Source organism: Neolamprologus brichardi, chromosome 2, assembly GCF_056152115.1.
Source record: "Neolamprologus brichardi isolate AB-2024 chromosome 2, ASM5615211v1, whole genome shotgun sequence".
Taxonomy (NCBI): domain Eukaryota; kingdom Metazoa; phylum Chordata; class Actinopteri; order Cichliformes; family Cichlidae; genus Neolamprologus; species Neolamprologus brichardi.
In genome coordinates, this window is record NC_142105.1 from 18,154,004 (window position 1) to 18,180,732 (window position 26,729).

The following is a 26,729-nucleotide window of genomic DNA, read 5'->3' on the forward strand; positions in this document are numbered from 1 at the left end:
GATTTTACTGGACTAGCACGTGCATGCTGTGTATGCTTTAAAGTGAACCTTGCAAACACTGGATGTTTCCTGTCTGAAGTGTCCTAATCTGTATCAAAGGAGGGTAAATTATAACCACTTTTTCCTACGCTGCCACCTGCAGAGAGCTCAGTGATTGTAGAGGGAAACCCGGACAATCCCTTCGGAGTTCGGCTGAGGAAGACGTCGGCTCTGCTGCGCTTCAGCTCAGAGGAGGAAAACACAGAGGTGATTGAAAAGCTTTTTAAGGGTTTCTAGGACACTCTGAACTTCTTACCTCTCAAACATGATGCAGGAAACCTGAAACTTGAAGCTTAAATTCATGTCAAATGTATTATTTGTGTTTTATTTATTATCCTTTAGCCTCCGACTGAGTCACAAACTCAGCCACCCAGCTCTAAAGTTGACTTCCCGCAACCATCCATCTGTCCACCGGTCAGCATCAAACCTGCGCTGCCTAAGAAGCCAGAGGTTCAAGCTGACAGTGGAGGGAAACTGAAGCGCGTCTCAGGTGTGTGTCCACGTTCATCTTTACTTAAAGAGGAATTATCATGCTTCTTCTTTGCTTCTGTCATGTATACACTGTGTCAGTGGTGAATGTTCATATTAAACATGGCCACGGCTCAGACTAAAGACCGCTCGAACTGCTCACGGACAAGATCACAGGAGCGCTGCGCAGCCTCGCCGTATTAATCTGCTCGAGCGTAACAATCCTGAACTCGACAAGTGTAAGAAAGCAGCTCGCGAGCCAGCCTGTGGCGTAACAACTGTGTGTGTTGTTAATTTAGATTCAGTTGCGGGCCGCGCTGTTTCTGCTGGATCTGATCCTCCCAGCTGGATCTCTGTGGCCAAACAGAAGCAGAAGATCTATAAGGAAAACTCACTGGAGGAGATCACTGTCAAGAAGGTAGACTTACAGAGACGCACAAAAACAGGATGCATGCGTGCAGAGTACGCCGCCACCACCACGTGATCTGTATGTGACTGTTCTGCTGCTGCTCTTTCAGGAGGACCAAGAGAGAAAGTCTTCACTTCCAACATACGTCTGCTCAGCTGCAAGCAAGGAGCAAGGCACCAAAACAGCTGAAACCAAAGGCAAAGCTCAGCACGCACACACATGCAAACACACACACAGTCCATTCATTAGGCTCCTTCGTCATTTGTGCAGTACCTCAGCAAATGTCTGTTTCCCTATGCACTGCTGCCCTCGTCTGGTCAGCCTCTGCTACTACACTAGATAAATAATTAACACTTTGTGTTGGCGGCTGATGTAATTGTACATAACAATTTAGCGGAAATCCACACATAAACAATACAGTGTAGAAAACACTAGACACTATTTTGGCCTCACGTGGGTGGTGTAGGGTGAAAGGTGGTGTTGCACAACAACCTGAAGTTAGTATTGAAGTCTTTCAGACTATTTACAGAGGTCAGAAGTAAATAGTCTGTGAGCTTTAACTTTAAAATACATTTCTGTCAAAGTCTCTCCTCGGGTTTATTGTTTACGTGTGTGTGTGTGTGTGTGTGTGTTTTCTCGCAGGGGCTCATTTGGAGATAAGCAAGCCGTCAGTGTCTCCAGACAAGGAGGCCAGAAGGCCTTTCTCTCCTCCGACTCCAGTGCCGCCTCAGCCTTTAAAATCCCAGCCCCTCCCCTGTGTTGCCCCTAAACCCTACGTCCCACCACCCCAAGCAAAGTACCCACCACAACCTAACCCTCCCCAGCGATCCCTGTCAACACCAGACGCTCCAAAATCTCCTGCTACTCCGTCATCTCCCTCTAAAACTCCGCCCCCGCTCACCTGCTCCCCATTTCCATCGAGGATCGCCTCAGAAAAGCCCGTCCTGAGAGCGCCGGGGCTTCCTGGACAGACGCCGCCCTCCCAGCGAAACCTGCCTCCCACGACTCTGGCTCAGGACGAGCCCCCCTGGATGGCGCTGGCCAAGAAGAAAGCCAAAGCCTGGAGCGAGATGCCCCAGATAGTCCAGTGACAGGCCAGGTCAGATTTAGAGAAACCACGCCCCCCGTGGGACCTGAAAGGCTCCAGGATGGAGCAGAACCGGTTTGCACACAAATATCTTTTAATCCTGAGCTTCAGGCTTTAGATTGGTGTAAAATGCCCAGCTCCACAGCTGAAGGCAGGCTCTTTTTTACTCCTTCATTTCTGTTTTCTAAATGACACTGTAGGACCCTGAAAGTTAACGCGTCTTACTCGAGGAGGATATTTTTTTGTTTGTTTGGTTGCTTTTAAAGATTTGTAGTTTGGGATGAGGTGCGAGAATGAGACACCTGCAGCCTCACACCAGTACGTTTTAACTTTAACTCGGATAAATCCACTTCACATCACTAAACATTTCAGGAAAGGGAACACAGAGATGTTATTTTATATGAGAACACTTCATTTACCCAGAACCATGATAAAGTAACAGAAAAAATCTTCTGTTCGTTCTTAAGAATGGACCTACACAATGCTGCCGGCCTGTGTGTGTGTGTGTGTGTGTGTGTGTTTATAATAAGGCAGGTATAAATGCTGATATATTTGAGGAAAATGGAATAGTCCGTGGTCTGAGAGTGAGATGAGGATTACATCCAGAGCTGTTCTTTGTTTTTAATCAAATCTACTTTTAGAGAAGCACGTCCAATCAGTTCCGTGGACACTCCTGTTTCAGGCTCGTCCGTGTAAATTATATTTTTTCATTTTCACTTTTGATATTTTTGAATTCTCCTTTTGATATTTTGATCAACTCCAAGCATCCTGCAGAAATCTCCCAAACCCCACCCCCAAAAAGCTGATAATCAGTAAGCGCTGCCGCTGCGTTCACAGTCATCTGTTTGCAACGCAGCGATGCATTAAACAATTTCAGAGTGTTGTCGACTATGAATTCTTTTCCAGTGTAAATGAAACATAAGTATAAAGCTACTTAGGCACTTAGAGCTGGGTTTGCATCGTCTGTGTCATTTCAGTGTGTCTGGCAGTAAGCATATGCAGATATGTGATACTCGTTTTGTATGGCCTTTTGAGAATTTGTCTTGTACATAATAATGCGCAGTAAAGAACAAATTATAAAGCATGTTTCTGTGTTTGTTTGTTTGTACCTCAGGAGTGGAGCACAGTCGGAAATGTGATGTCTTAACTGTGAAACTTTAGTTTGATTTGAACCCTTTAACACAAATATGACCGGTGTGTCCAACGCGCGCAGGCTGGACATACCGTTAGCATTTTCATTCCCCGGACTTTGACATTATCGGGATTCCTTTCCCCGGCCTGGTTGTGTTTTCACCTTCACATAATGTTTTTAGGCTTTAAAACAGACACCCTACCACCCCCACAGGCCTAATAGTGGTTTGGTCCACTGCTAATCCCTAACTCTTTAACTTTGCAGATTTGATCTTAAAACAAAGGATGTGTGACCTGTTGTTCTTTATTTCCTGTAGAATAAAACTTCAGTTTGGTTGTGTGTATTTTCTTAACCTCCATCACATCCTCACATTTCACTATGGCAGCCATATATAGTTGCGGATCAGCCACACCTCCTAATGGTTCTGGAAGCAGGAGGCGTCTTTGTGAGTTTCAGTAGTAGTTTTGGTAGCTTTTTTTCTTCGTCTTCTTCTTCACTCTCTCCATGTGTCATCACATTTAAACCTTTTCAAGCAAAAACAGGAAGTGAATCATAAGGAGGCTTTAACTTCTTTGGCTGGTTTGTGTTTGTAGACAGATGATGGCATCTCAATAAAATCAGAACCGTGCATACACACCAACGACGCCTTTACAGGTTTGTAGTCGAAGATAAAAAACACAATGAAGGTCAGGGTTAGCTGACAGTGTGGTCTCCGGACTCAAAGTCTTTAACTGGGATGTAAGTGCTGCTCAGGACTGACTGAGATCAAGCTCACAGTCAGTGTTTTGTCAGGTTGTTTGATGGATGTTTGATGTGCCGCATGTTGACAGTGACTGCTTCCTTACTGAACTGCATCAGGAGCACTATCTCAGTGTCCCTTTAAGGCTCAAGATCACAGAAATTTAAAAAAAGTGAAAAAAAAATGTAATTTAATGTTTAAAATATGAATGAAAACCAACCAAGTACGAGTCTTAAAATATTGGCAACGAAACAGAGATAAAATGAGTCGTCACTGGTATAGAGTCTGCTGACCATATTAAGCAAGTTCTCATCCAGCTCCACATTCTCAACATATCCAATACAAGATTTTGCTCCTCTGCCTTTGAAAGCTCTGACTTGGCACAACGTCATCTTTCCTCCGCTCAGCTTCAGCTGCTCTCCTGACAGCGCCTCACTTCAGGCTTGTTGGCTCATATCAGAAGCTCAAAACACATCTGTTTACATCAGCACGCCAGCTAAAAACATGTTTCACATATTTACAATCATTTTATTTTCAATTGCTTTTAATGCCGTTGTTATTGTTAATTTTGTAAGATGCCAACAAATTCGATTCATTATTATTATTCAGCTGCACACAGACAATTCAGATGTGTGCTTGTAACAGACTGATGCCTTCCTAACTATCAATCCTCTTACTGTAAGCATCAAACAAGCAAAGAAATGGGATTAGATTCTAAACTAGTGGAATTATTGCAGATGGAAAATAGCTTAATGTGAAAATTAGTCCAGAAAACACAAGCGAGTCGATCCCACTGTGGGTGATTTATGGCAGAGTGGACTGATCTGTACAGTAGGGTAACATATTTTTTTCCCTGCATTGTTTAAGTGAAACTAAGGCTCATTTTTCAAGCAAAAACTTTTCTTTCATTTCTCCCAAACGCAGCCTCATGGACTCACTTGACCGTCTTGGCGTGTACACATGCCTGCAAACATGTGGCCTTTATTTGTTTGTGTACCTTTCTCCATGTGTGTGGCCAAAATGTGAGCCAAATGTTTGTGTGCGCCTGCTCGCATGAACGGGTGTGAGCGGGCTGCTTGCATGCGCATGATTGATGGTTGCCTTGTGTTTGCGCACAGGAAGCTGTAATCAACTCCCCAGATGTCTTTTCTGGGCGAGTTAGGTAACGCCGCGGCTGCCCTACTTCTGATACACACACTACAGCACACATGCACATGTGGCGCCTAAAGTGGACCCGCCAAGATGTACAGTGCCTGTGTGAGTCCATGCCAGGTATCCATAGTGATGACAGCCGGGTGCTGACCTTCTCATTTACAGGTTATATAACCAACGGGGTTGGCAGGAGTCAGAGGCACAGAGGTGAGGAGGTGGGTAGAGGGGCAGTGGTATTGAGGTCGACTCGGGGAACTACAGTTTCTAAGAAGTCACTGAAAAATCCTCCTGCTCTGAAACTCTTACTGCTATAAAGATATCATCATAAATTTGGACGTTCACTTACACAGGAGTGATGAGTAGAACACAAAGCCTTTAAAAGTGATTTATTGACTAGTGTAACTTTATATTGTGTGGCCAAGTTGATCTCTGGGCAACAGAGTGTGATGTAAGTTGGTCTGTTGAACTGGATCATAAAATTACTTCAAATATTTTAAATGTGCAAAGATTTAAACATAAATATTTTCTGACTAAAAGTCTCAAGTCGTAGTTCTCAGTAGGAAAAGGGTGGAGCGTCCACTCCGAGTTCCTGCTCCATGTGGAAGAGTTTAAGTATCTCAGTGGAGCATGAGGCTGACAGACTGGTGTTGCATAATGGTTAATATCTGGTGCTGCGATTGTTCTTTTGTGTATGTATGTGCCTACAGAGAGAAATGTTCAGCCAGTGTAAACATGCTTCCATGCAGTGCTCCATGATCCCGACTGCACGATCCTCGACATGAGCGTCATTGTGCATCGATCCAATGCTGATTGGTGGACAGAGTGATCACTGGCCCCATCTGACAGCAGATGCTCTCTGCAGGTAGACAGACAAGCCGTGGGCAGAGGTTTCCACTACTGAACCATCCTTTCCTGTGAACCAGTGATGGTGATGTTGTACTCGTTGTTGTAGTGATGAGAAAGCTGAACGTGAAATGAAGCTGTTGATCTACCTTCCTGTCCCCATCTATGCTGAAAATTATGTGTAGGGATTAGGTAGGGTCTCAAAGAGCAGCCGCTTCTTCCCCACAGTGAAAGGAGCCAGTGGAGGTTGTTTGGGTTTGAGATCAGGATGTTTTCTGGGAACCTTCTAGGTACGGCACTGTGGGCATGTACCACCAGGAGGAGGACCCAGGACAAGCTAGAGAGAGAACGTCCTTCAGGTGACTTGACTTTCGTCTGGAAGAGCTGGAGAAGTTGGGGAGGGGATGTTTGGGTGCCCCTGTTTGGACAGCTGCACCAACGAACACCACTGGTAAAAGAGCTGAAAATGGATGGAGGGCATTTTACAATATTGCAAAGCAGTGAAATAACCTGTGAACACAAGTCAATGACAATGTCATTATCTTATGACATTTGCAAATACAATGTTTCTGTCAAGGTACGGCTGTGTGGCAGGATGGAGGGCTCAAACAGGGGAAGCTGACTGAAAGCAGCAGCTTTATTGCTGAAAATAATTCTACATGCTTACAGGAAACCAAACTGAAAACTAGGAACTAGAAATAAGAAACTAAAGCAAAAAACTAAGGAACTAAACAAGGAAATGGAGAACTAGGAATTTAGTAGGAGCCCGCAAGTTACACACAGCAAAGAGGGTGTACGATGCAACAATGGACAGAATGGACAGAGGAACGCTCAGGGCTAAAATACACAAGTGCGTAACAAGGGAATGGGAAACAGGAGGGAAACACAGCTGGGGCTAATAAGACATAATGAGACATAGGAAGCAAAACTCAAAACACTGAACACGGGACACAAAACTATCAAAGTAAAACAGGAAACACAAGACGGGCATGGAGAGGAGCGGGCATGACAAGGAGGCGGGGCTGACTGGGGAGACATAGAGACAGGGACGACTAGACATGAAAAGTGGGACATGAGAACAGAAACGAAACACAGACTAAGATGAACACTGAGGGAGGGAGAACTAAGATTACTGAGAGCTTGAGAAAAAGGATAAAAAAAAACAAGAACAATAATAAACAAAGAATATTAAACCAAAAACACCGTGACAGTTTCAGGTCCAGAACACTCAGTTTTGGTCTCCACCAGCCAAGTTTTTTATAGTTTTTCCTGATCAGGAGTCTGTTTTTGTTGTTGTTGTGTTTTTCTTCTTAGTAACTGAAATTTTAATTTAATTAAATGTAATTAATCATGATATGTACTATTGTCACATGGCTGTTTTAAGTGACAGTTAGATACTGTTTGCTTACCTTCAGTGTCTATTATGCTAAAGATGCTGAGGAGCTGTTGACTCCTCTAGCACCATCCTACCCTCGCAGCCTCAGCTGCGACCAGATCGAAAGCTGTTTACCATTGCAATTTTGTTTTAAGCCTGTTTTTCACTCGGCCCCTACCTCAGGTAATGTCACAGTTTTACAGATGAACCCTGCAAAGCAAGCTAGCTAACAGTATAATTAGCTAAAATAAACCAAATAACAAAGACTAAGACTGCCAGCTAAAAACTTAAAAAATTAGTTCACAGACCAGTGGGTGACATCACAATGGACAGTCTATGCTATTAAATCATGTTTATTGCTAACAGCTGCCTGATTTCAGTGAAATCATGCTAATGGAAGTGGTGATGTTAACCCAAAATGAAAACATTTACAGAAAAGACGTGTAAACACCCTCCAGCGTTCTATACAAACCTTTGAGTAAAACTTTTATGAAGATTCATTGCTACAGGCACTTACGAGCTTGGAATTTATTGTTTATCTAAAAATATTAAAGATTGCTGACTGCAGACATATTAATACTGCTGTTTACAGTTTTAAATAAATCTGATATTACTTTGAGATCGTCACTTATAAGCTGATACATATAACGTGTTTTTGGATTTGTCAGACCGCTCTGACCTCGCTCAGACTTTTGTGTGCAAACTCTAATGAGCCCAGTTTGCATGAGGTCAAATTCTCTAGCTGTCATTTTTTCCAGTGACCTTATATCTGAGAATTTGATCACCACTGTGACTCTGAATTTCAATTAACACGACAATCCTGGCTGGTTTACGCTTGCAGGGAAAGCTGACCTGTTCTCCTATCAGTGAACTCTTTGTTTCCACTCGTGGACCGAGGAGGTTAAATTACCTCCCCTCCTTCCAGTTTCTGTCTTTTTTTTCTTTTTCTGATCATATTTCATCACAAAAAAGCTGGAACACTTACTCAGTCATTTATCCAGAGGGGCTAAATGAGCAGTTTTACATAGTCCAGTGAACTTCAGAAGATGCCACTTATATTGATTCAGGTCTGTGTCATGCTCTGTTAGTGGCAAAATCTATGAGTGGAAGTGGAAACTGAAACCCTGCATTGATAGTAACTGAAATTTATCTCTATGTGTAACAACTTTTAAATAACTTAGATCTTAAAACGAATTAAATGGACTTGGCAAAAACAAGGTAGGAAGTGCTGGGACAAGTGGGATCTTCGTTTTGGATCTTTTTAAATAAAAATAACAATTTTTATTCAGATTGTTTGATCAATTTAACCTCTTAGTCCGACATATTGATTTCTTTTTTTATACACTGCTAATTTCATTTACAAAGATTTTGTTTTTGCACTTTATTCAACTCCTGCTACATCTTGTGTGCTTTTGCAGTGTTTTTCTGATTGTCGGTGTTTTCTTTAGTGTCTGTTCGTTTGACCTCTCAGGGCCACCGTAACATATAAGCAACAAATTGAATCTGTGGCCTTTCATCCAGTCATGTTTGATGTCAGGAACAGACGCACAATCCTCCCCGCAGTATTGTACTGACGTAGCTAACGGTGTTGCGCAGCTTTTAACAGAAGGTCACATTTACAGAAATTTAATAACTTTCTCAGATTGAGGAGGAAGGCCTGCTGTTCTTTACTCCGATGATGAAAACACAGTAAATATTTATTAGAGGAATTAGATTTCCATTTAAGCTGGTTATTGTGAGAAATTCTTGACTCTGAGTTCTTGATGCCAGAATACATTGGAATCATTCCTTATGTGATTGCACTAAGCTGTCTGCAGTGTAATTATATTGAAGAGCTGTCTCTTTTTAAGTTTGACTGTCTGACCTATATTTGCTTTGCTTGCATAAACAGTTGTTGTGTCTGCCCAGCTTCCCCTCTGTCTCCATCTTTCAGCTCAGTGTTAGCAGTTTGCATTATTCAAACATATCGGAGACTTGGTGTCACTTTCACAGGTGTTGGCTACAAAACCAAAAAATCTGGACTTTTTTTTCTCTCTAAAATCTCTAATGTCTCTTACATACAGTATATGTATATTGCATACGTGTGTAGACATCTCTGCACTAGGGCTGTTCGATATAACGATATATATCGGATGACGATATAAAAACGTCTATCGTTTCATTTTATGCTATTGTTTGTTTCGTGGTGTCGCATAATAAACTGTTTATGGCAATATTTTTTCATTGTTTTTGTTGGTCACTGTAGTGGCTATATTGATTTCTTAAAGTTCTCTCTTTCTCTTATATTTAATATAACCACACTACCAATGGACAAGTGCCTGTTTTTATGCGTTGTGGTTAGCAACAACAACGGTACCAGCATCGCGTGTCCGCTTGTTTATTTTCCATATAAACCTTTCACAATAATGATCAAGATCCTGTTGAAACTTTTCAAAATAAACTGAATCACGTGAAAGAGTATGCAGAGTATTTACAGATGAAAATCAAAAAAGAGCCGTCAGGTGCTAAAAAATAAACTTAAGACTCAAACGTTAGAACAGGCTTTTCCCCGCGGCACGAAGTGTAATAAATACTCACAAAGAAAACGGCGGTCGTTACAACTTATGTCTAAAAATGTATCATTTCATGCATCGGTTAAAACATTCGACTCCACTTCAAGCAAGTCGAGCTGCCCGAGATAAACAGAAAATGTTAAATTTTTGTGATTTATATCGTTATTGGGACGATAGATGTCTTGTATCGGGATATGAGATTTTGGTCATATCGCACAGCACTACTCTGCACTGAATCATACTTTTTATTAATCTCTGTCTCTCTTCCACAGCATGTCTTTATCCTGTCTTTCTTCTCTCACCCCAACCAATCACAGCGATTAGTTGGGGTGAGAGACAGAGATTAATAAATTCCTAAGCCTGGTTCTGCCAGAAGTTTCTTCCTGTTAAAAAGGAGTTTTTCCTTCCCACTGTCGCCAAAGTGCTTGCTCATAAGGGGTCATATGACTGTTGGGTTTTTCTCTGTATGTATTATTGTAGGGTCTAGCTAACGCTCCTTTACTGGATCAGCCATTTAGATTTGACTCAGCTAACCTGATAACTTGAACTGCTGTTAAAGAGTGATTCCATTTAGTAATTGTGTTACTGGTTAGCTAACTGATAATATATAACTGCATCTCTCTCACTCTTCCACTGACAGTGCAGTCTGCACAAATGTGGATCCGAGGTGTTCCACTGCTACCCCATGGTAGCTCTAAATGAGTTCATATCAAACACTGATATGTAGAGTTGGATAAAATGATGCAGCAGCAGCAAACACATGGACATTTCATTCTCTGAAATGAAACTCATTGTAGAAGAGCTTTCCCATTATAATCCGCCGTAATGCTCTTATTATGAAGGGCAAGCGGGAACGTGATACTTCCGGTCGAACTACGATCGGCAATTAACGATCCTCATAACAAATTGTCTGCTACAAACTCTGTTTTATCAAGTAAACAATCACAAGCACCACATACAACATACAGAGAAGCTCCGATAAGACAGGAATGACGTTATGGACATGACAGTCCGTACATGCGTCAACTAAAGGTAAACCAGGATAAGCTAACAAACATAAATTAGCATATGAAAAGGGGGTGACCTCCCGCGTTGCACGCCGCTCCAACTGTGAACTAAAATTAGCTCCTAAATGGTAACCATAGTACTGTATCAGCATAAACAAAGGCAAAATGCAACACAGGTTAATACTCTCTTATCATTCAGGCACACATAACATCCCAGAAGAATCAGTGCACCCCCACCGGACCAACACTGCTCATCCGACATTAAACTGCCCACCTTACTAACCGGATGATGTCACCAGACGGTGGGCTGGCCCAAACTGAATATTAAATGACCAGTAGATAAACTTATAAACACCAATAGCATTATTCTATGAACTTTGGGGCCTTTTATACACTCTATAACCCTATATTAATCTTGTATGACATAGGCAAAATTGTTGCACCTGGGTATCCATAATAAAAGGGATGGTTGAGTGACATTTACATATGTAAAAAGCTTTACTTACTTCATTTCTGATCTTTAAATGAAGTAACTGTCACGGACCCGGTTCCGGGACTCGGGGTCCGTGAGCAGTGTGGACTATGATAATAATAATAATAATTATTATTATTATTTTGTGATGTGTGTGTTTAACAGGTGTGTTCCTGCGTTGTGTCTGATAATAAAAGGTAAAAGAAAGAAAGACCTCCAAGTAAATAGCTTGCCCACTCCAGCTCCTCTCCCACAGGGGAATTGTAGAAAAGGGGCTGCATTTATTTTTATCTTAAACATAAAGTATGAATTTACACGTAACATATTTGACATAAGATTAAAAAAACAACAACACGAAATCCGACATACCTGATAAAATAGGTAAAAGAAAGAAAGACCTCCAAGTAAATAATTTGCCCACTCCAGCTCCTAAGACCAAATACAAACAGTGGGGAAGAGGGTTAGCTCAACCCACCACAACTTCCAAGCTACCAGGAATTATCTATTCATGCTAGCGTTCAGGTTCCCTAGAACACATATGTGGCACACATGCACTACACATTTATAGCTGGCAAAAACAGGCACAATGATGACAATAATTGAACTAAAATCACAATCAGGAACATCAGGGTGGATAAATATACATTATATGTGTGTTTTACAGTGTTGGAAAGAAATGACACCCACCTCTCCCACAGGGGAATTGTAGAAAAAGGGAGAGGCCAGAGGGGTACACTGTATTTATAGGGTTGCACCAAAGAAGAAGAAGAACAATGAGGAGGGGCTCTAACTGATAATGAACATAACTACAGGCTTGGAGGTCCTAAAAGTCAGGTATAAAAGGAAGGGGGTTTAGGGGTTTAGAACACATTTTGTGTAATTATAAGAATATGTAATCTATGACTGGGTTACATGTAGGGCTGCCACGATTAGTCGACTAGTCACGATTACGTGACTATGATAAAAATGAAAAATTACAAATCTTTTCCAGGATAAAATAGATAAACAGAAATTTAGGAATTCCTCCACAAATGGTGACAGAGTTGCTGCAAGATGCCGAGTTTAACTTCAAATTTATATGAAAATGACTCAGGCGCTTAGCAACCCTTCTTATATATATACGAATTTAACCATGTGGTACCAGCTGAGTTGAGTTCTGCTATTAAAAAGAGATGTATTGCGGGTGAGTTGAGATCATTGGTTCAAAGTGATTGGAACAACTCCGTGCAGCCACTGGGCAACCAGTGACTTTTCCCAGTCGCAGGAAGGTTGCAATCATGTTTTTACTGTAGTGTGAGTGAGCTAGTAGGTAAACCAGACAGAGATGGAAATTTATTTAGTTGAAGTGCTACTTTGTTAGCTGTTGCTCCTGCTCCCAAGCCTTGTTATAAGTTACTATTTTGCACTAGCCAGACTCACCTCTCATTTATACTTAACAGATACTCGAGACTTAGCTCTCTAAAGAAACCAGAGGAGCTTATTTTTTCAAAAAGCATATTCTTTTAGAGGGACTGAAAGCTAGAATTGTATGTTTTATGTCCTTCCAAACAATCATGGTTTTAAAGAAAAGCTTCTTCTTTTTTTTTTTGTAAAAAATAACTTTTCCCTATTCCAAATTGTACAAATTGAGCTTGAGTCTGATCCCGCGGCCTTTGCTGTGTGTGCTCCTGCTCTCTCGCCCTCTCTTTCCTCCTGAACTGTTGACTAAAGGCGACAAGCCTCAGAACAAATCTTGCCATGTACAAGTAAACTGAACTGCCATTGTCTAAGAATCACAGATGCGCGCGCACACACACAAACACACATAAAATAAAGAGACGTCAGACTTGTTGTCCTCACCAGAGTTTGTTCAGAATCAAGAACAAAACCTTTTTTAGTTTATTCACGACTTCCTGCTTCAGACTGTACCTCTGCAAATTATTACATACTTTTTTTACTATCAGTAACTGACGTGAACAGAAAACATCAAAGAAATGTCAAGACATACATACATTCATCTTGCTTCACCTGGACAAATTTAGAGGTTATGAAGTTCTAGTTTGACAACATTTGAAAGAAGCAGGCCATGAAGTAACTGAAGTCTGTTCGTACATTTGAAAAGCGAAGGAGGGCTTGAACATTTCTTGAGGTTAGCAACAGACAGGGCAGGATACCAAGACAATGATTTCCTTCATGCCCTTTTTTTCTGGACACCGTCTGTGTTTTAGTTCACAAACAGCCTCAGTAGCCAGGTATTTCTCCAAGAAGCTTTTGATCCATTAGGGAAGACCAATTAGGTGCTACTTAAATCAGACCAAACATTTGGAATCACTTTTCAAATACATCACACAGAAACCTTTGATATTACAGCTTTGCAAGCTAACATGTTTCATGATCTGAAGACTGATGGGCACAAATAAAAAAAGAGTAGACTACTGATTAAAGTCTCACAACTGTACATGGAAGAAACAACATTGTTAAGAAACTAGGAAGCATTTTTCTGCCTTTCTGGAAGTTCTCAAATAGGATGGCGGTTACACTTCCTTAATAAGTCAGTGTTTGAATTATGAAAGGTCAGGAAATCAGTGAGCAATAGACACATCCTGTTGTTGTTGCATAGCTGGATGGCTGGAAGATCCAAATTTGTATTTTCTTCTACATGTTGAGAACCATTTCTGAGCCTACAGGATAGGCCTGTCTGCTCTGTTAAACTAGTAAAAAAAAGTTTTTATTTGACTGGTATGATCACAGTTTTTGGATTGCTACAATATATCAAAGTGATACAGTTAAACTCATCTTGACCTTTAAGGATTCAATCCCTGACAATGGGACAATGTAACCGGTGCTGTTCCATCTTTTCTCATTTCGCTTCTGTGAATGACTGAGCGTACAGAATCTCCATGGTGACAAAACCATCATTCAATTTCAAAACCCACAAAAATTTGTAATAATTTGAGTACCTCTAGTTAAAGTTAATGTGACCATGAGGAAGCTGTGTGCTTTAAAAATAATAAATTGGGCTGTAGCATTTAGCTACTACTGGCTAAGTCACAACAATTGCCCCATCACTGACGTTAACCTCATTTAGACATTTTTTAAATATATTTTATATTTGCTTTCTTGTCATGACTCGTTTGAAATGTTGTTTGTGCGTTAAAAGTTAAAGCTAGCAACAGGTCATCTTAGATTTGAATAAAAAGTAAATGGTGGGAATAAATTAATCAGGGACTGCTCAATTTATTGTTAAAATGTGTGTTTAACACAAAGTGTGAGGCATATCGGGGGGTATTGTGTACTGCTAAGCTAACGGTTAACTTTGTAAATAGCCGATTGCCAGAGGAAATCGTCTGGTTTCACTGAACACTCAGCAAGAAAGCCAAAATATACATTTGCCAAAGTATATAAAGAAAATGTATCTATCTGTATCTATGAAGCGCCTTGAGGCGACATTTGTTGTGATTTGGCGCTATATAAATAAAATTGAATTGAATTGAATTGAATTGAAAATAGAAACATAGCCCACATTAGTGGTTATTGCTAGTTGGTTGGTTTTTGTATGGACAGACGAGAAATGTTGGTATTACGTCACACTAAGTTCTACTAGATGCTAAAAATCAGCTGTGGAGCCAGTGGTTGGTTTGCAGAGCTTTTGACCTCCAGACACCATCAGTGGGGCAGCCTGCTGAAGAGGCTAAGTGACCAAAAACACCAACAGAGATTTGCCCTACTCAGTGTACCGTCCCAAGGTAATGCTACAAACTGCCTTGGCCACTCTTCTTTGTTCTTTGTATGGGAATAAATTACACAGTGCATAGCATTATTTCAAGTTAAATGCACCAGCTGTTGAAGGTTTTACTGCGAAGTGATACTTCAGTTTTCAGGGTGAGATTTACAACAACATATGTTATGTTATCAAGAGAGACCCAGGTTATTGCACAACACATCACCATAGTTGCCACTGCAGTTTAAGTAAAAATGGAAGAATTCAAAGTTAAGGCACTAAAACTGCTGCCAGAATGAAAGACCGTTCAGAGATATCAAACCAAAGTCTATGTTTCTGTGATTTTTGTTTTAATGTTCTTTAAAGAACTGGCTCCTCATGCTGTTTTAGAATATGTGGTTTCATTTTAGGTCAAATTTCCCTTTATTTAAATATTCCAGACTGATTAATGTGAAAAGGTTCAAGCATGACACCTTCACACAAATGCATGATTATATGATGACTATTCCCTTTCCTGTCCAGTTTGAGCTATCATTTTTAGTAGTTACCATTCATAACAGAGGGTCAGTCATATAACATGACTATATGTTATATCTGTTTGTACAAATATCTGTTCAGACAGTCTTCTGTAAGAATTAAACATAACATATTACAATGCCAGACAACACACGGCCAATTATTGCTGTTTGACTCTGTCATATTGCAAGTGTATCAACACCTTATCGACAAATTATTTATCAGCCACATCGTATTAGCCTCATGACAGGGCTTAGGCCTTCCCAGTGCTCTCACACATGAAACGCAGAAACATCGGTAAGTGAAGAAAATCATCAAATACAACTGACGTAAAAACATGTAGAAATCAAAACACACATATAGAAAACAAAAGAACCTAAAGGCAAAGCTCAACGGTCTCCGGCGTTTGTCAGAGACCGGCTTTTGCCGTGTAAAAACAGTCGCGTCGCAGACATCAGCAAGGCCTCAATGTTCGTTTGTTTTTCAAACAACTTTTTTTCTCAAAAATATAATGGCGGGTTTCCAGGAAAGCTTTTTGCTTTGTTTTTTTTATTTTATGCTGCTGTGAATTTATTATTTGGAAGCAACAGCTTTCCATTAAAACTGGTTTAAATGGTATACAACTGGATCCACATCATCGTCTTTGTGTGCGGATAGAAGGCACTGGCCTTTACAAAAAACATCAGTTGTGTTTTGTTTTGTTGCGTCACCCTTTACCAAAGAAAAAATTAATAAAAAAAACAAAAACAGAGAACTTTGCTTTTTTCTGCCTGCACTGTTCGTTTCCCTTACTTGATGTAAAAGTGCAAATAAATACTGAATAAATACATTTAGCAGATAATGGCATCAAACTCCAAATATTGTTGGTAATGAGTCCATGATGCTGAATGATGCTTCTCACAGCACGGGGATCCAAATATGTTCAAGTCAACACACATAATCAATGTGGATCACCAGCCATCATCTAGAAAAAGGTTTGGTTTGAGGGCGTGCCAGCTCCATGTTGGTGCCACATTTTGATTGTAAAAGCTGCGTATAGGTGGAGTTTTAAAAAATTAAATTAAAAAAAAGGAGGACTTTGGAACGTGAGCAGCTCTCTTTTTGTGAAATGTAAACAACGTCACTGCATGCATAAATGAAAACTATGAATAAATAACGGAAATCAATGTCAAAACATACAAAAAAATGAATAAAACAAGAACAAAAAGCTTTTAAAGCACACCAACGTAAAAGCTGATTCTCTTGTTATTCGTTTGAATGAGAGAGGAAGAAGGGAGGAGCCATGAAGGAAAGACGGAAGAGCTGATGGACTAATTACTGCAAGATACACTAAAGGTGGTAAGAGAGTAGATGAAGTAAACAGAGTATATTATGTACGGAGAGTACATTTTTCATATTCATACTAAGGTTTGATCTTTCTTCATTTGTACACTTAAAGACAAACATGGTCGGTTAAATGACTCGCCATGTCCAGCTGATGATTTGATTTGCAGGCTGTTTCGTTGGGAGGATCATTTGTCTTTGCTCTGTAGGTTATGTTCAGACAGGAAGCACATATATGACACTCGTATTGGGTTTTTCTGACAAATCTTTTTAGAAGACGCTCTGACCAAACTGCAAAGTGTAGCAAAAGGAAGAGCAGAGAACTGCAAACATGGCAGACAGACAGAAAGGTGAGAGTGGCAATCTGGGCAGATTAAGAGATTGCAGCACAGCAGCTTTTTCTTATACAAAAAAAAAAAAAAAAAAAAAGTACACTAGCATGTGCATATTATCAACGAAATACAGTGATGTAACAGCGTGACGACTGATGGTTTCAAACAGACAATTGTGATGCCAGACTCTCCGATCTGTCTGAACACAGCTCGAGTTGGTGGGTCTGCCAGGACTGCTGCTCTGTGAAAGTGATGACGGAAGGCGTCTGTTATTCATTCAGATCCACGTTATCTCAACTGTTGCTTAGTTAAAGTTTGCTGTTGATGCTTGGATGACATCGGCGGGGAACGGGGAAGGTGCAACGCCATCAGCGTCAGTTCTTTGTGCTCCAAAGAGGAAGAACAGCAGGTCAACTGCTGCTTTAGGGTCAGGCGCGCGCATCACCGGCTCCTGTTCTGCGACATGAAGAGCAGCACCTTGCGGATGCCGCTGAGACGGTCTCTCAGAGATGTGAGGGCGAGGAACGGTAGCTGAGCTCGGCCCTCTAAAGGAAGAACTGCTAGTAACCACCAACACCACGAGGGACCGTTAGGGCTGGCCTGCAAGCAAAAAACAGACAAGTGAGATGGTTTTAAAGGGCAAAATGAAGTAGAAGAAAAATTTGGATACTTTAGTCCCACTATATAAAAATAGAAGCTATAAAAGAAACAGACTGTGTGTACCTGAAGTTCAGAGTCTTTGTCAGGCATTGGTCCGAAGTGGCCTTCAATGCGAGCTTTCTGCTCAGCTTTCAGAGAGTTGACCCAATACACGGCCTGCTCGTACACCACGTCATGCAGACACTGCAGCTCGCGCTCTGCTACGCCCTCCACCTGCGGACAACAACACCTCTGAGCTTTAACATCTTAGCAGCAGCTCACCGTCCTTCTCTAAATAACTCTCCAGGTGGAAAACTTCACCTTTGCTGCATACATCTATAGACTAGTTCTTAAAACCATAAAATCTTTTGAAAGCAGATGCAAAGCTAGACTTGTGCTTCTGGCTGAGTAACGGAGGGACACTGCATGCTTGAATAATCCCAAAGTAGCCACAGCATACTGTATCCTGCTTTATCATCTCTTTTTTCTTCTAAATGAAACTATATTTTAATAAATGAGCATCACACTGGATTAAACAAGACTTGAAACTTGCAACTGGGGCTCTGAAATAATCGGAAAATGTTTACTCGGGTCATAAATCAATTATGAAATTGGCTTTTCTTTTTCAGTTGGTGTTGGTTTTGCAACAACATGGGTTGCCCCCTGCTGGCCATTAGAAAGAATGCTAGTTTCAGACACTTGTGCATCAACTTGTTTTCAGACCAGGATGTTAATAACACCTTATAAAGTCTAAGCTCATCCTGTCATCTCTCACTCTCCCAGCCCATAACCCCACCACCTCATACCTTAACATCTTCCAGGTACTCTATGTCAGCTGTGTTGTAGCCGTCCCTCTCGCTGTGCTGAATTACTTTAAACCTCCGTTTGCCTATCGTGTCCACAACCGAGCGGCCGTCGGAGAAGAACTTGACATCGCGGATCTCCAGTAGGCACCCGTAGTCGGCAAACCTGGAGGCCGAAGGAGAAAGCGCAGGGAGCAAGTTAGCATTATGTGCATTCATAGTCCAACACCAAGCCCACACAGCTGCAGTCAAAGTACTAACCCTTTGAGGTCATCTCCCAGACACATGCCAAAGCAGTTGGTGCCCGTCTCCATGCATCGGCGAATCATCAGTCTGTAGCAGGGCTCGAAGATATGGAGAGGGCACGGCACAGTAGGGAAGGCCATGGTGCACACGAATATAGGCACATTCTTGTTAAGACTAAGGGGAGACACGGAAAAAAACCTCTTTATTTTCATTGAGGAGGAGATATCGTGTAAAAAACCCCCCAAAAAAACCCCAAAAACTAAACAACAACTTTCAATTAAAAATTCAACATGAATGAAAATCTTTTGTAAAAAAAAAAAAAAACAAACAAAAAAAAAGTTAACTTAAACTCCAGGTGACCTTTAGGCCAAATGTAAAAGACACTGGTTAACGTGAGAGTGAATTAATTTATGCATTGGCCGTCAGGAAAATGACACTTGAAGCCTGAATGACCAACACTCAGAGCTCACTGTGTCGGACACGTGTGCCGTCAGTTGTAGGTCAGTAGGTCAAACAGCCGAGGATATTCTCAAAATGTTAATGTCACACATAAGCTGCAATCCATCAAAAGACTTGCTGGGAGAAAGAAATATAAGCAGAGCCTGATAATAAGACAGTGGAGAAGAGCGGGAAATATGAACTTACTTGGAGAGCTCAGCCATTTCCTCCAGGTGGATTTTCTGTCTTTCCATGAGCTCAGAGGGAAGATACTTTGATATTAGGTTCTCAGTTATTACCGTCTTACAGTATTTCCTCTGGACCAGATACTGGAGACAGACACAATGAATATGTTAACAGCAGCAGAATGACACAATAAGGATGTCTCCTGTGGTTGTTGTCCCACAACCTTGTTAGTCTGCCTGGTTTCAAGGGATGCACAAATCAAATATGCTCAAAGCCCTGACAATGACATTATTACTGGAGCATAAGAAATGAACCAAACTAAATAAAACATGGTTTCTACAACAATATAAACAATATTATAAAGACTCAACTTCATTAATAGGCTAGGTTACCGACTTTGCTCTATAACAACTCTGGAATCCACCTTAGATCCGTAGTTTACAATAACCCCCAAAGACATGTGGGATAAGTTGACACCACCTTCCCCAACATCAAATATCCTTAGCAGAACTTGTTTTAGACAAGATCTCGAGCTACTTTCAGCTTTAGCCTTAGCAATTATGTTTAGCGGACCGTTTATCAGTTAGCATTAGCATAACTGTCTTTTTTTTTTTTTTTTTTTTTTTTTTTTTTAAATCCCAAATACCTTAAGCATCCATCCTCTATTTTTTTTTTAAATCTACTATTACATTTATCATTCATCATGTGAAATGATCAGTTTCTGCAGTTTATTTTCAGCTGTGATCAGAAATGTTTATTCATTTACTAGCTAACCATTTCAATAGCTAGCTAACCAGTTTTCCAACTTTTTATTTTATAATTTCAGCTAGCTAGTTTAAGCCACATTTTATTTATCATGTGTAGCTAATAATTACTTTTGTTTATGCCTACTGTTAACCCCCCCCCCACACACACACACACACAAAGCATATCTTTTAGCAAACTTTAACTGTTAGCCATACCTATAACAAGCTTTTAACCTTTTTCATTATTGCTTATCTATACAGTTACTTTAAATTCTTCACAAAACCTTTTCAGAGCTCATAAATTCTCAATAATTTCACTGTTTTTTCTCTTTAGATTAGGTAATGTATCTTTCCACACAGCACCTGGCTACTGCAGAGGAATAATTATACCCCTGGTTGGTAATCATTGCTTCAGGCCTTATTGAATGTGGATGGTCAGTCTGAAAAGTTTATTGAATTCCCGTGCCACCTACCTCAGACATATCCTCTTTACAAAGGGGACACTTTGGGTTATGGTCCAGACATCTCTCCAAACACTGAAGACAGAAAGTGTGCCCACACGGTGTTGTCACTGGTTCATAGAACAGTCTAGATGGGAAACACACAAACAGTGAAAAACCACAGACAAACAAGGGTAAGCTACACTACAACAGCAATAAAATGGCTTATTTAAACCGTAAGATTCAGTGTGTTTGCATTCTGGCCCTACACAGCCTGCGTGTCCAGTGTCAGTTGCGTAAACCTAGCTGTAAATCAAACTGCTCTCACCTCATACAAAGAGGACACTCCAGATCTGCGGGGTCAAAGAGGTCGGTGTCCACAGAGCTCAAATATTCCGGCTCCTCGTTTGGCTCTAAATGTAGAGGTAATCAACAATCAATGCTGAAGTTGCTAATAGTATATGACAGCGTATGATTGTGCATCACTGTATAATCACCAGATTTGGATCTCTTGTGATCATTGTTCTTCCCCTGAAGCTCCACCTTTGCCTCCTCTTCTGAAATCCTTCGTTTCCGTTTGGTAAGGAAGCACTGGTCAAACCTCCTGACCTCTGTCCTCCCCTGACATTTGCTTTGATTCTCCTTTGGTGACCTCTCTGGTGCAGGGAGAGTGGAGGTAAGATAAGACTCTGGAGACAGCGATGAGGGACTAAGGGTCTGAGGATGGAGAGTAGAGATGCAGAGAAGAAGAAAATAAATTAAAGAGAAACTTCATGTGGACTTGATTTGGATTGGCTGACTTCCAGACGTGGAACATCTCTTACATGGAAGGGAGCACTGATGCTGTTTTTGATGTGTGCTCTGGAAGACAGTATATTGGTGTAGTCAGAGATGTGTTCAGGGACCTGATCTCTGACTGGAGCCAGCAGATCACTCAGAATCTGAAAGAGGAAAATAAGCCATTATGTCATTATTTTGATGACACTGCAAAAACACACTTAGTGTTTTCCCTTAAAACATTAAATGCTTTGTTGTATTTAATGTGCAGTAGGGCAGGTCACAAGATAACAGTGGCCATATTTACCTTGTAAGCCTCAGTCTTAGCAAGTTTACAGTCAGGCTCTATGGACAGACACACTAGGTACTCTCTTAGAGCCTCCTCACTCCTGCCCAATGACACCAGGGCCTGGCCCTTGCGAATGTGACCCTGTACACAAAAGAAACATGCAGCATGTTGCAGCTTATTCACTTTGCTACTACACTAGGGCAAGTGTTTAATATAATGAACTAAAAGCTACAGTTTCTCTGCTGTACCTTGGACCAGTGAGGCATCAGTCTACAGGCCATCTCAGCGTCCATCAGAGCCTTTTCGTGTCGTTTCAGGCTCGAGTGGATCTGGGAGCGGTTACTAAACAGTATGTGGTCTGTTGGTGCTGGAGAGAAGAACCCAAGCAACCGTTAGTTGTAAAATTTTAGGAATGGAGCTACGTGTTTTCCACTTTCTTTTCTTCTTCTAATAAAATATTATTTTTAAACTGTAAAAGAAAAGGAAACGTTTCCAGAGCCCAGAGTTATGAATTTAAATGGCCTTTCTGTTCAGCCAGCGATTAAAAACAGTAATGATTATTTGACAGTTATATGGAGGAGCAATCATTTAAGAAACAGACTATTGACCAGTTATACAATAATTTAAATAATTCTTCTGACAAGCACTCTATATATTCTAGTTTTAGCTTCTAAAATAATAAAATAAAATCTTTTAATCTCTTCTTTTAAAACCAACAGCCCGACCGATCGATTATTCTTAATGCCCATATCTATATTTGGCAGTTTAAAAATCAGATATTCCGATACATCAGCCGATATTTTTTCATTCAGACACACAAAACATAAACAAAAACATGTTAACATGACAACATAACACACACAAACATCTTCAGACTGCTTGTTGACTGATATCAATTTACACTGAGGTGACACATATGAGCAGCCAGCATGCTTAATAAAAGGCTTGGATAATTAACTGTTTATTAATATACCCTTGTTCCCTGTAAGATCTGAGCCTAGTATAGAATAGAAATAAATAACGACCACTATATTTTCCCTTTTCAAATGTCTTAAACAGTATCCGCTGACATGTTATAACACTGAGTGAATGTTTAAAATGGGTTCGTTTCCACATTACAAAACGTGTTAAGAAAAAAAAATGACTGCCTTACAAAACCATGCAGTACTATCAAGGTCACCCACATTGTAGGTTTCATAACGTGAAAAACTTATGCAAATACCACTGATAGCCTTATGGGAACCGGAAGGAGATATTTCCCCGGCTTTGCTACGGGCACAGGCAGCAAATCACTCAAAGAAACCAACACAGGAGCCCCAAACATGACAGAACAAGCCAAAGTAGGGCCTGTAACTGCACAGGCGTCAGGCACAACACAAGCATCACAGAAGGAAGATTGATTAGCACTGTGGTTAACTGCAGGCAGCCTTATCACACAGACCTGCTCTAATTATAACTCTTTAGACTGGCATTTACTCTTTCGAGACCATCTCCAGGCTTAACTGCAGCATGCCTAAATGCAACTTTGGGCCCGATCTTCACCTCGAGCCAACATTACTCTGAAAGCATAACCCTAAAAAAAAAAAAAGAAGAAGAAGAAGAAGAAGAAAAAAAAAAAAAAAGGAGGTCAGTCCTTTGGGAAATTGACTCTTTTTTTTTTTTTTTTTAAAACCAGTGCTTGAAAACTTTGACCCCCACCACAGAGGATTTTGGCCTTCCACCCAAAAGGAATATTCTTCTATTTTCTTTTTTTTTTAAGAGGTGGGGTTTAATTTTGACAGAAAGCCAAAAATAATAACAGGAAAATGCACAGAAGTCATCCAGGATCCAGGAAAACCCAACATACAGCCATCTGTCTATGAATAAGGTGATGTGGAACTCAGTTTCTGCAACTGTGACAACTCCAACCTGAACTTTCTTTCAGTGAAATCATTTGTTAATTGTGATCTGTCAGAACACCTTTAGGAAAACATGTTAGAACCACGTTGAATCATCAAAAAGCCCAGTTGACAACTGTGGGTGCTCTCCAGCTAAACTCCTGCTTTGAGATAAATGTGGGAACCCAGTAGTCAGAAACGTTCGGTCCTTATGCAACGCAAAAACACTCTGCCTGTCAGCTGTCAGATAGTCAGCAATGGAAAATATGGCACACTTTTTAAAGGTGAAACACGTAGCTCCAAACTTACACAACTAGCCTATTAAGTGACTGAGCTACAGCTGCACACTGATGTAAAGTCAAATGAGGACAGGCTAAGGATCCAAGACGCAGAGGGCTGTAGTTTGATCTCTGCCTTAATCACTACATTTAACTGATGAAATAGGAAAACAACGAAATGCTACTTAAATTAATACATGTCAGCAAAATGGCAAATTGGGGATTGCCCCTAGCTCACTGCCAGTGATTCCTGTCTGAAGGTCACAGTTCACCTATGTTATCACCATCCAAGCTCTTCCCAATTAAAAAAACCCACAAAAACAGAGCGCTGGTGTGCCCAGCGGTGACCTGCAATAATACCCTTGACCTACATTTGCCTGATCCATTGTTTGACGTTACACAATGAGGGAGCTGGGGGGAGGGGGGGTTACGTGCTTACGCAATGTTTGGTCCACTGGCCCAGCCCACATAACCCTGTTATCCAACACATGGCGATGTGACTCTCAGATGCCAGCAGAAAGGTGGCTAGCTACTGTGTCACCGCCACGATTATGACACTAATAAATGTGGAACAGCTCAACCTTGTTATTTTACTGTACTTTTCACATAAACACACCTGACATGCTGTTATGGAATAATAGGAAAGTTACAGAAGTAGGCTACAGCAGCCCTGTCACACACACACCCTTTCTTTTTGCTTCTTAGTAATAATAAGAATAAGAAGCAGCAGCTCGGTGTCTTACCTGCGAGTATTGCTTGGTTATACTTCTCCAGGGCAGCTTCCATCTTTTTCTCGGCGTACAGTCCGTTGCCCTCCCGCCTCAGCTGGCCGGCCTGGTACTGGGTGGGGAACCACTTGGCCAGCAGGTTGCTGAGGACCACATTCACCCGGAGACCTAGGCTGTCGCTCACTGCTGAGACATTCTTACACTCCTTACACACCACCGGTCGCTCCTTCTCTTTCCTCTCCCTCTCCAGACACTTTTTACAAAAGCAGTGACCGCACGTCAGAGTCACCGGCTCGACTAGAAAGCTCAGGCATATCCGGCAGGAGAAGTCTTCATACCCGCAACCTGTGGCACCCGCTCTCGGGCATACAGTCGCACCTGCCTCCTTTGCCCTACACGGGTTGCCACGGTGCCTCTCACCCTCGTCTTGCCTCCGTATAGTACCCGACAGGTACTCTATGAGGTTGGCCAGGTGAGTGGGTCTCAGCCTCTCTATCTCCGAGGCTTGCCGGTACACATCAAACGCTTCCGTGAATTTCCCCCCGAACGCGAGCGAGTCAGCCCGCTTCACCATCAGCTCCCGCCGGCTCTGCGGATCTCCGAGACACGCCAGCTGGCACTCGTAGATGTCCGCGGCCAGGTCGAAGTTTTTCGACTTGAAAGCCTCTGCTGCGAGATGCAGCATGCTCTCACTCTCCGTCCCCATACAGAGCAGGCTGTCCGAAGCGTATCAGCTCATCTACGTGGTGCATGTCTGCACCCCAGCTGCTGCCATTCACGTCTGTCCCCTGCGCTGCAAACGACCGACAACTCTGCACGTTCATGCCCTAGTCCAGGAAGGACCGATATTATTCTCAATGGACCATGGCGAGGAAGTGAAAAAAAAAACTGTTATGTAAAAGTTGTGTCACGTGACGCCAGCCAGCTGTTCTCATTGGACGAGTTTGGAAAACTGTTACAAAACAATCTGCCATGTAACAGTTTCAGTGTTGGGGCCATGGGGCGGGATGTCTGACCTGCATGCTGGTTTCTTGTAAACAGTGACCAGGGTTCCCAAAGAATGACACCATTTAGTGGGACGACATGTAATCGATCTCAAATGACCAAGAGTATGAAAATTTGTTGTAGTGTCACAGATTTGACATGGTTCAGCATGTATTTTAGTGTGTCTCATACTATCTCATACTAGTGACAATCTGAAAAGAGAGCATGTCAGGCTGTTTTTAAAATGTGCTTTAATTTGTTCAAGTTTTCAGTAACATTTTCTTATAGAAAAGATTTCTTCATTTAGGCATTCCAAAGTAAATAACCCATGTGTGCGGAATTTTATAGAACATTACTTCCTGTTCCAGTTGAACTTACACAAAAAACTGTTAAATACATGCCCTGCTAACAGCTGTTGTCAGCATCTTGTTATGTGTCTAACAAAACTGAGTTACATAAAGATTCTTTTATTTAACTTCTGGGCAAAAAAAAAGAAAAGAAAAAAGAAATGCACATATTCCTTTTTTTTCCCATTACAAAAATAAAGGAAAAACAAAATCCAAAATATTAAAAAAGAGAACAAAAGAAAACACAATATTTTAGCCATCACCTCCTTACTGCGTGATTTTAGTGGCTGCAATTACCCATCCCACACACCGCCACCATAAAACAGATAAGATATGGAGGTTTCCCACGTGTTACCAGCTCCAAGGTAACCATTGGTCATGGAATTGTAACTAAAAGGTACTGACCTCCATATTTTGCAAGAAATGCAGACGGTGAATGTATTTTTTGTGGTCTTTTGCTTTGTAAATTTGATGTAAATGATCAAAACTGGTCTTAACAACTGTGGTCGGTTGTATCTCAAATGTAAAAGCCATTTTAAAAAGACTACCAACACTGAGGAGCAATAAGAAACAAGGGGGGCAGGGACATCCGTTAACCAGTCCAGATGAGGGACAATTTCCAGATACAATCATTTTGGTCTTGTTGACATTAAGGGGGAAAAATTTAGTGTTAACCAGTGTTTGCTATCTTATAGACAATTAAACAGAAGCGTCAGTGGGATAGAGGCATCAAATTTAATAGGGAAATATATTTGGATGTCATCAGCAAAACAATGAAAGGGAATATTGTGTTTCCTGAAAATTG

The 26,729-nt window shown here is 41.2% G+C and overlaps 2 protein-coding genes across 5 annotated transcripts in view; one reads left to right on the top strand and one right to left on the bottom strand.

Moving 5' to 3' along the window:
- zgc:66433 (uncharacterized) overlaps positions 1 to 3,420 on the top strand; it is a 52,392-nt gene extending 48,972 nt beyond the window's left edge. For 3 of the 4 annotated variants that reach the window (XM_035909785.2, XM_087847684.1, XM_087847688.1), the window contains exons 12-16: positions 143 to 246; positions 382 to 529; positions 807 to 925; positions 1,026 to 1,113; positions 1,559 to 3,419. In XM_035909785.2, the coding sequence (XP_035765678.2) occupies positions 143 to 246; positions 382 to 529; positions 807 to 925; positions 1,026 to 1,113; positions 1,559 to 2,007 (908 nt within the window). In that variant the 3' untranslated portion in view covers positions 2,008 to 3,419. Of the gene's footprint in view, positions 1 to 142; positions 247 to 381; positions 530 to 806; positions 926 to 1,025; positions 1,114 to 1,558 lie in introns of all 4 variants that reach the window. The other variant, XM_006781871.3, reaches the window with a different exon arrangement.
- Positions 3,421 to 13,101: 9,681 nt separating this feature from the next.
- LOC102777604 (LON peptidase N-terminal domain and RING finger protein 3-like) lies at positions 13,102 to 25,457 on the bottom strand. The gene is made up of 12 exons (XM_006781870.3): positions 24,609 to 25,457; positions 21,959 to 22,077; positions 21,729 to 21,851; positions 21,469 to 21,585; positions 21,142 to 21,361; positions 20,973 to 21,057; positions 20,678 to 20,792; positions 19,480 to 19,601; positions 18,850 to 19,008; positions 18,592 to 18,754; positions 17,870 to 18,019; positions 13,102 to 17,746 (listed from the first exon to the last, which is right to left on the bottom strand). The coding sequence occupies exons 1-12, from the start codon at positions 25,297 to 25,299 to the stop codon at positions 17,588 to 17,590; spliced, it is 2,223 nt and encodes a 740-aa protein (XP_006781933.2). The 5' UTR covers positions 25,300 to 25,457; the 3' UTR covers positions 13,102 to 17,587.
- Positions 25,458 to 26,729: the final 1,272 nt, after the last annotated feature.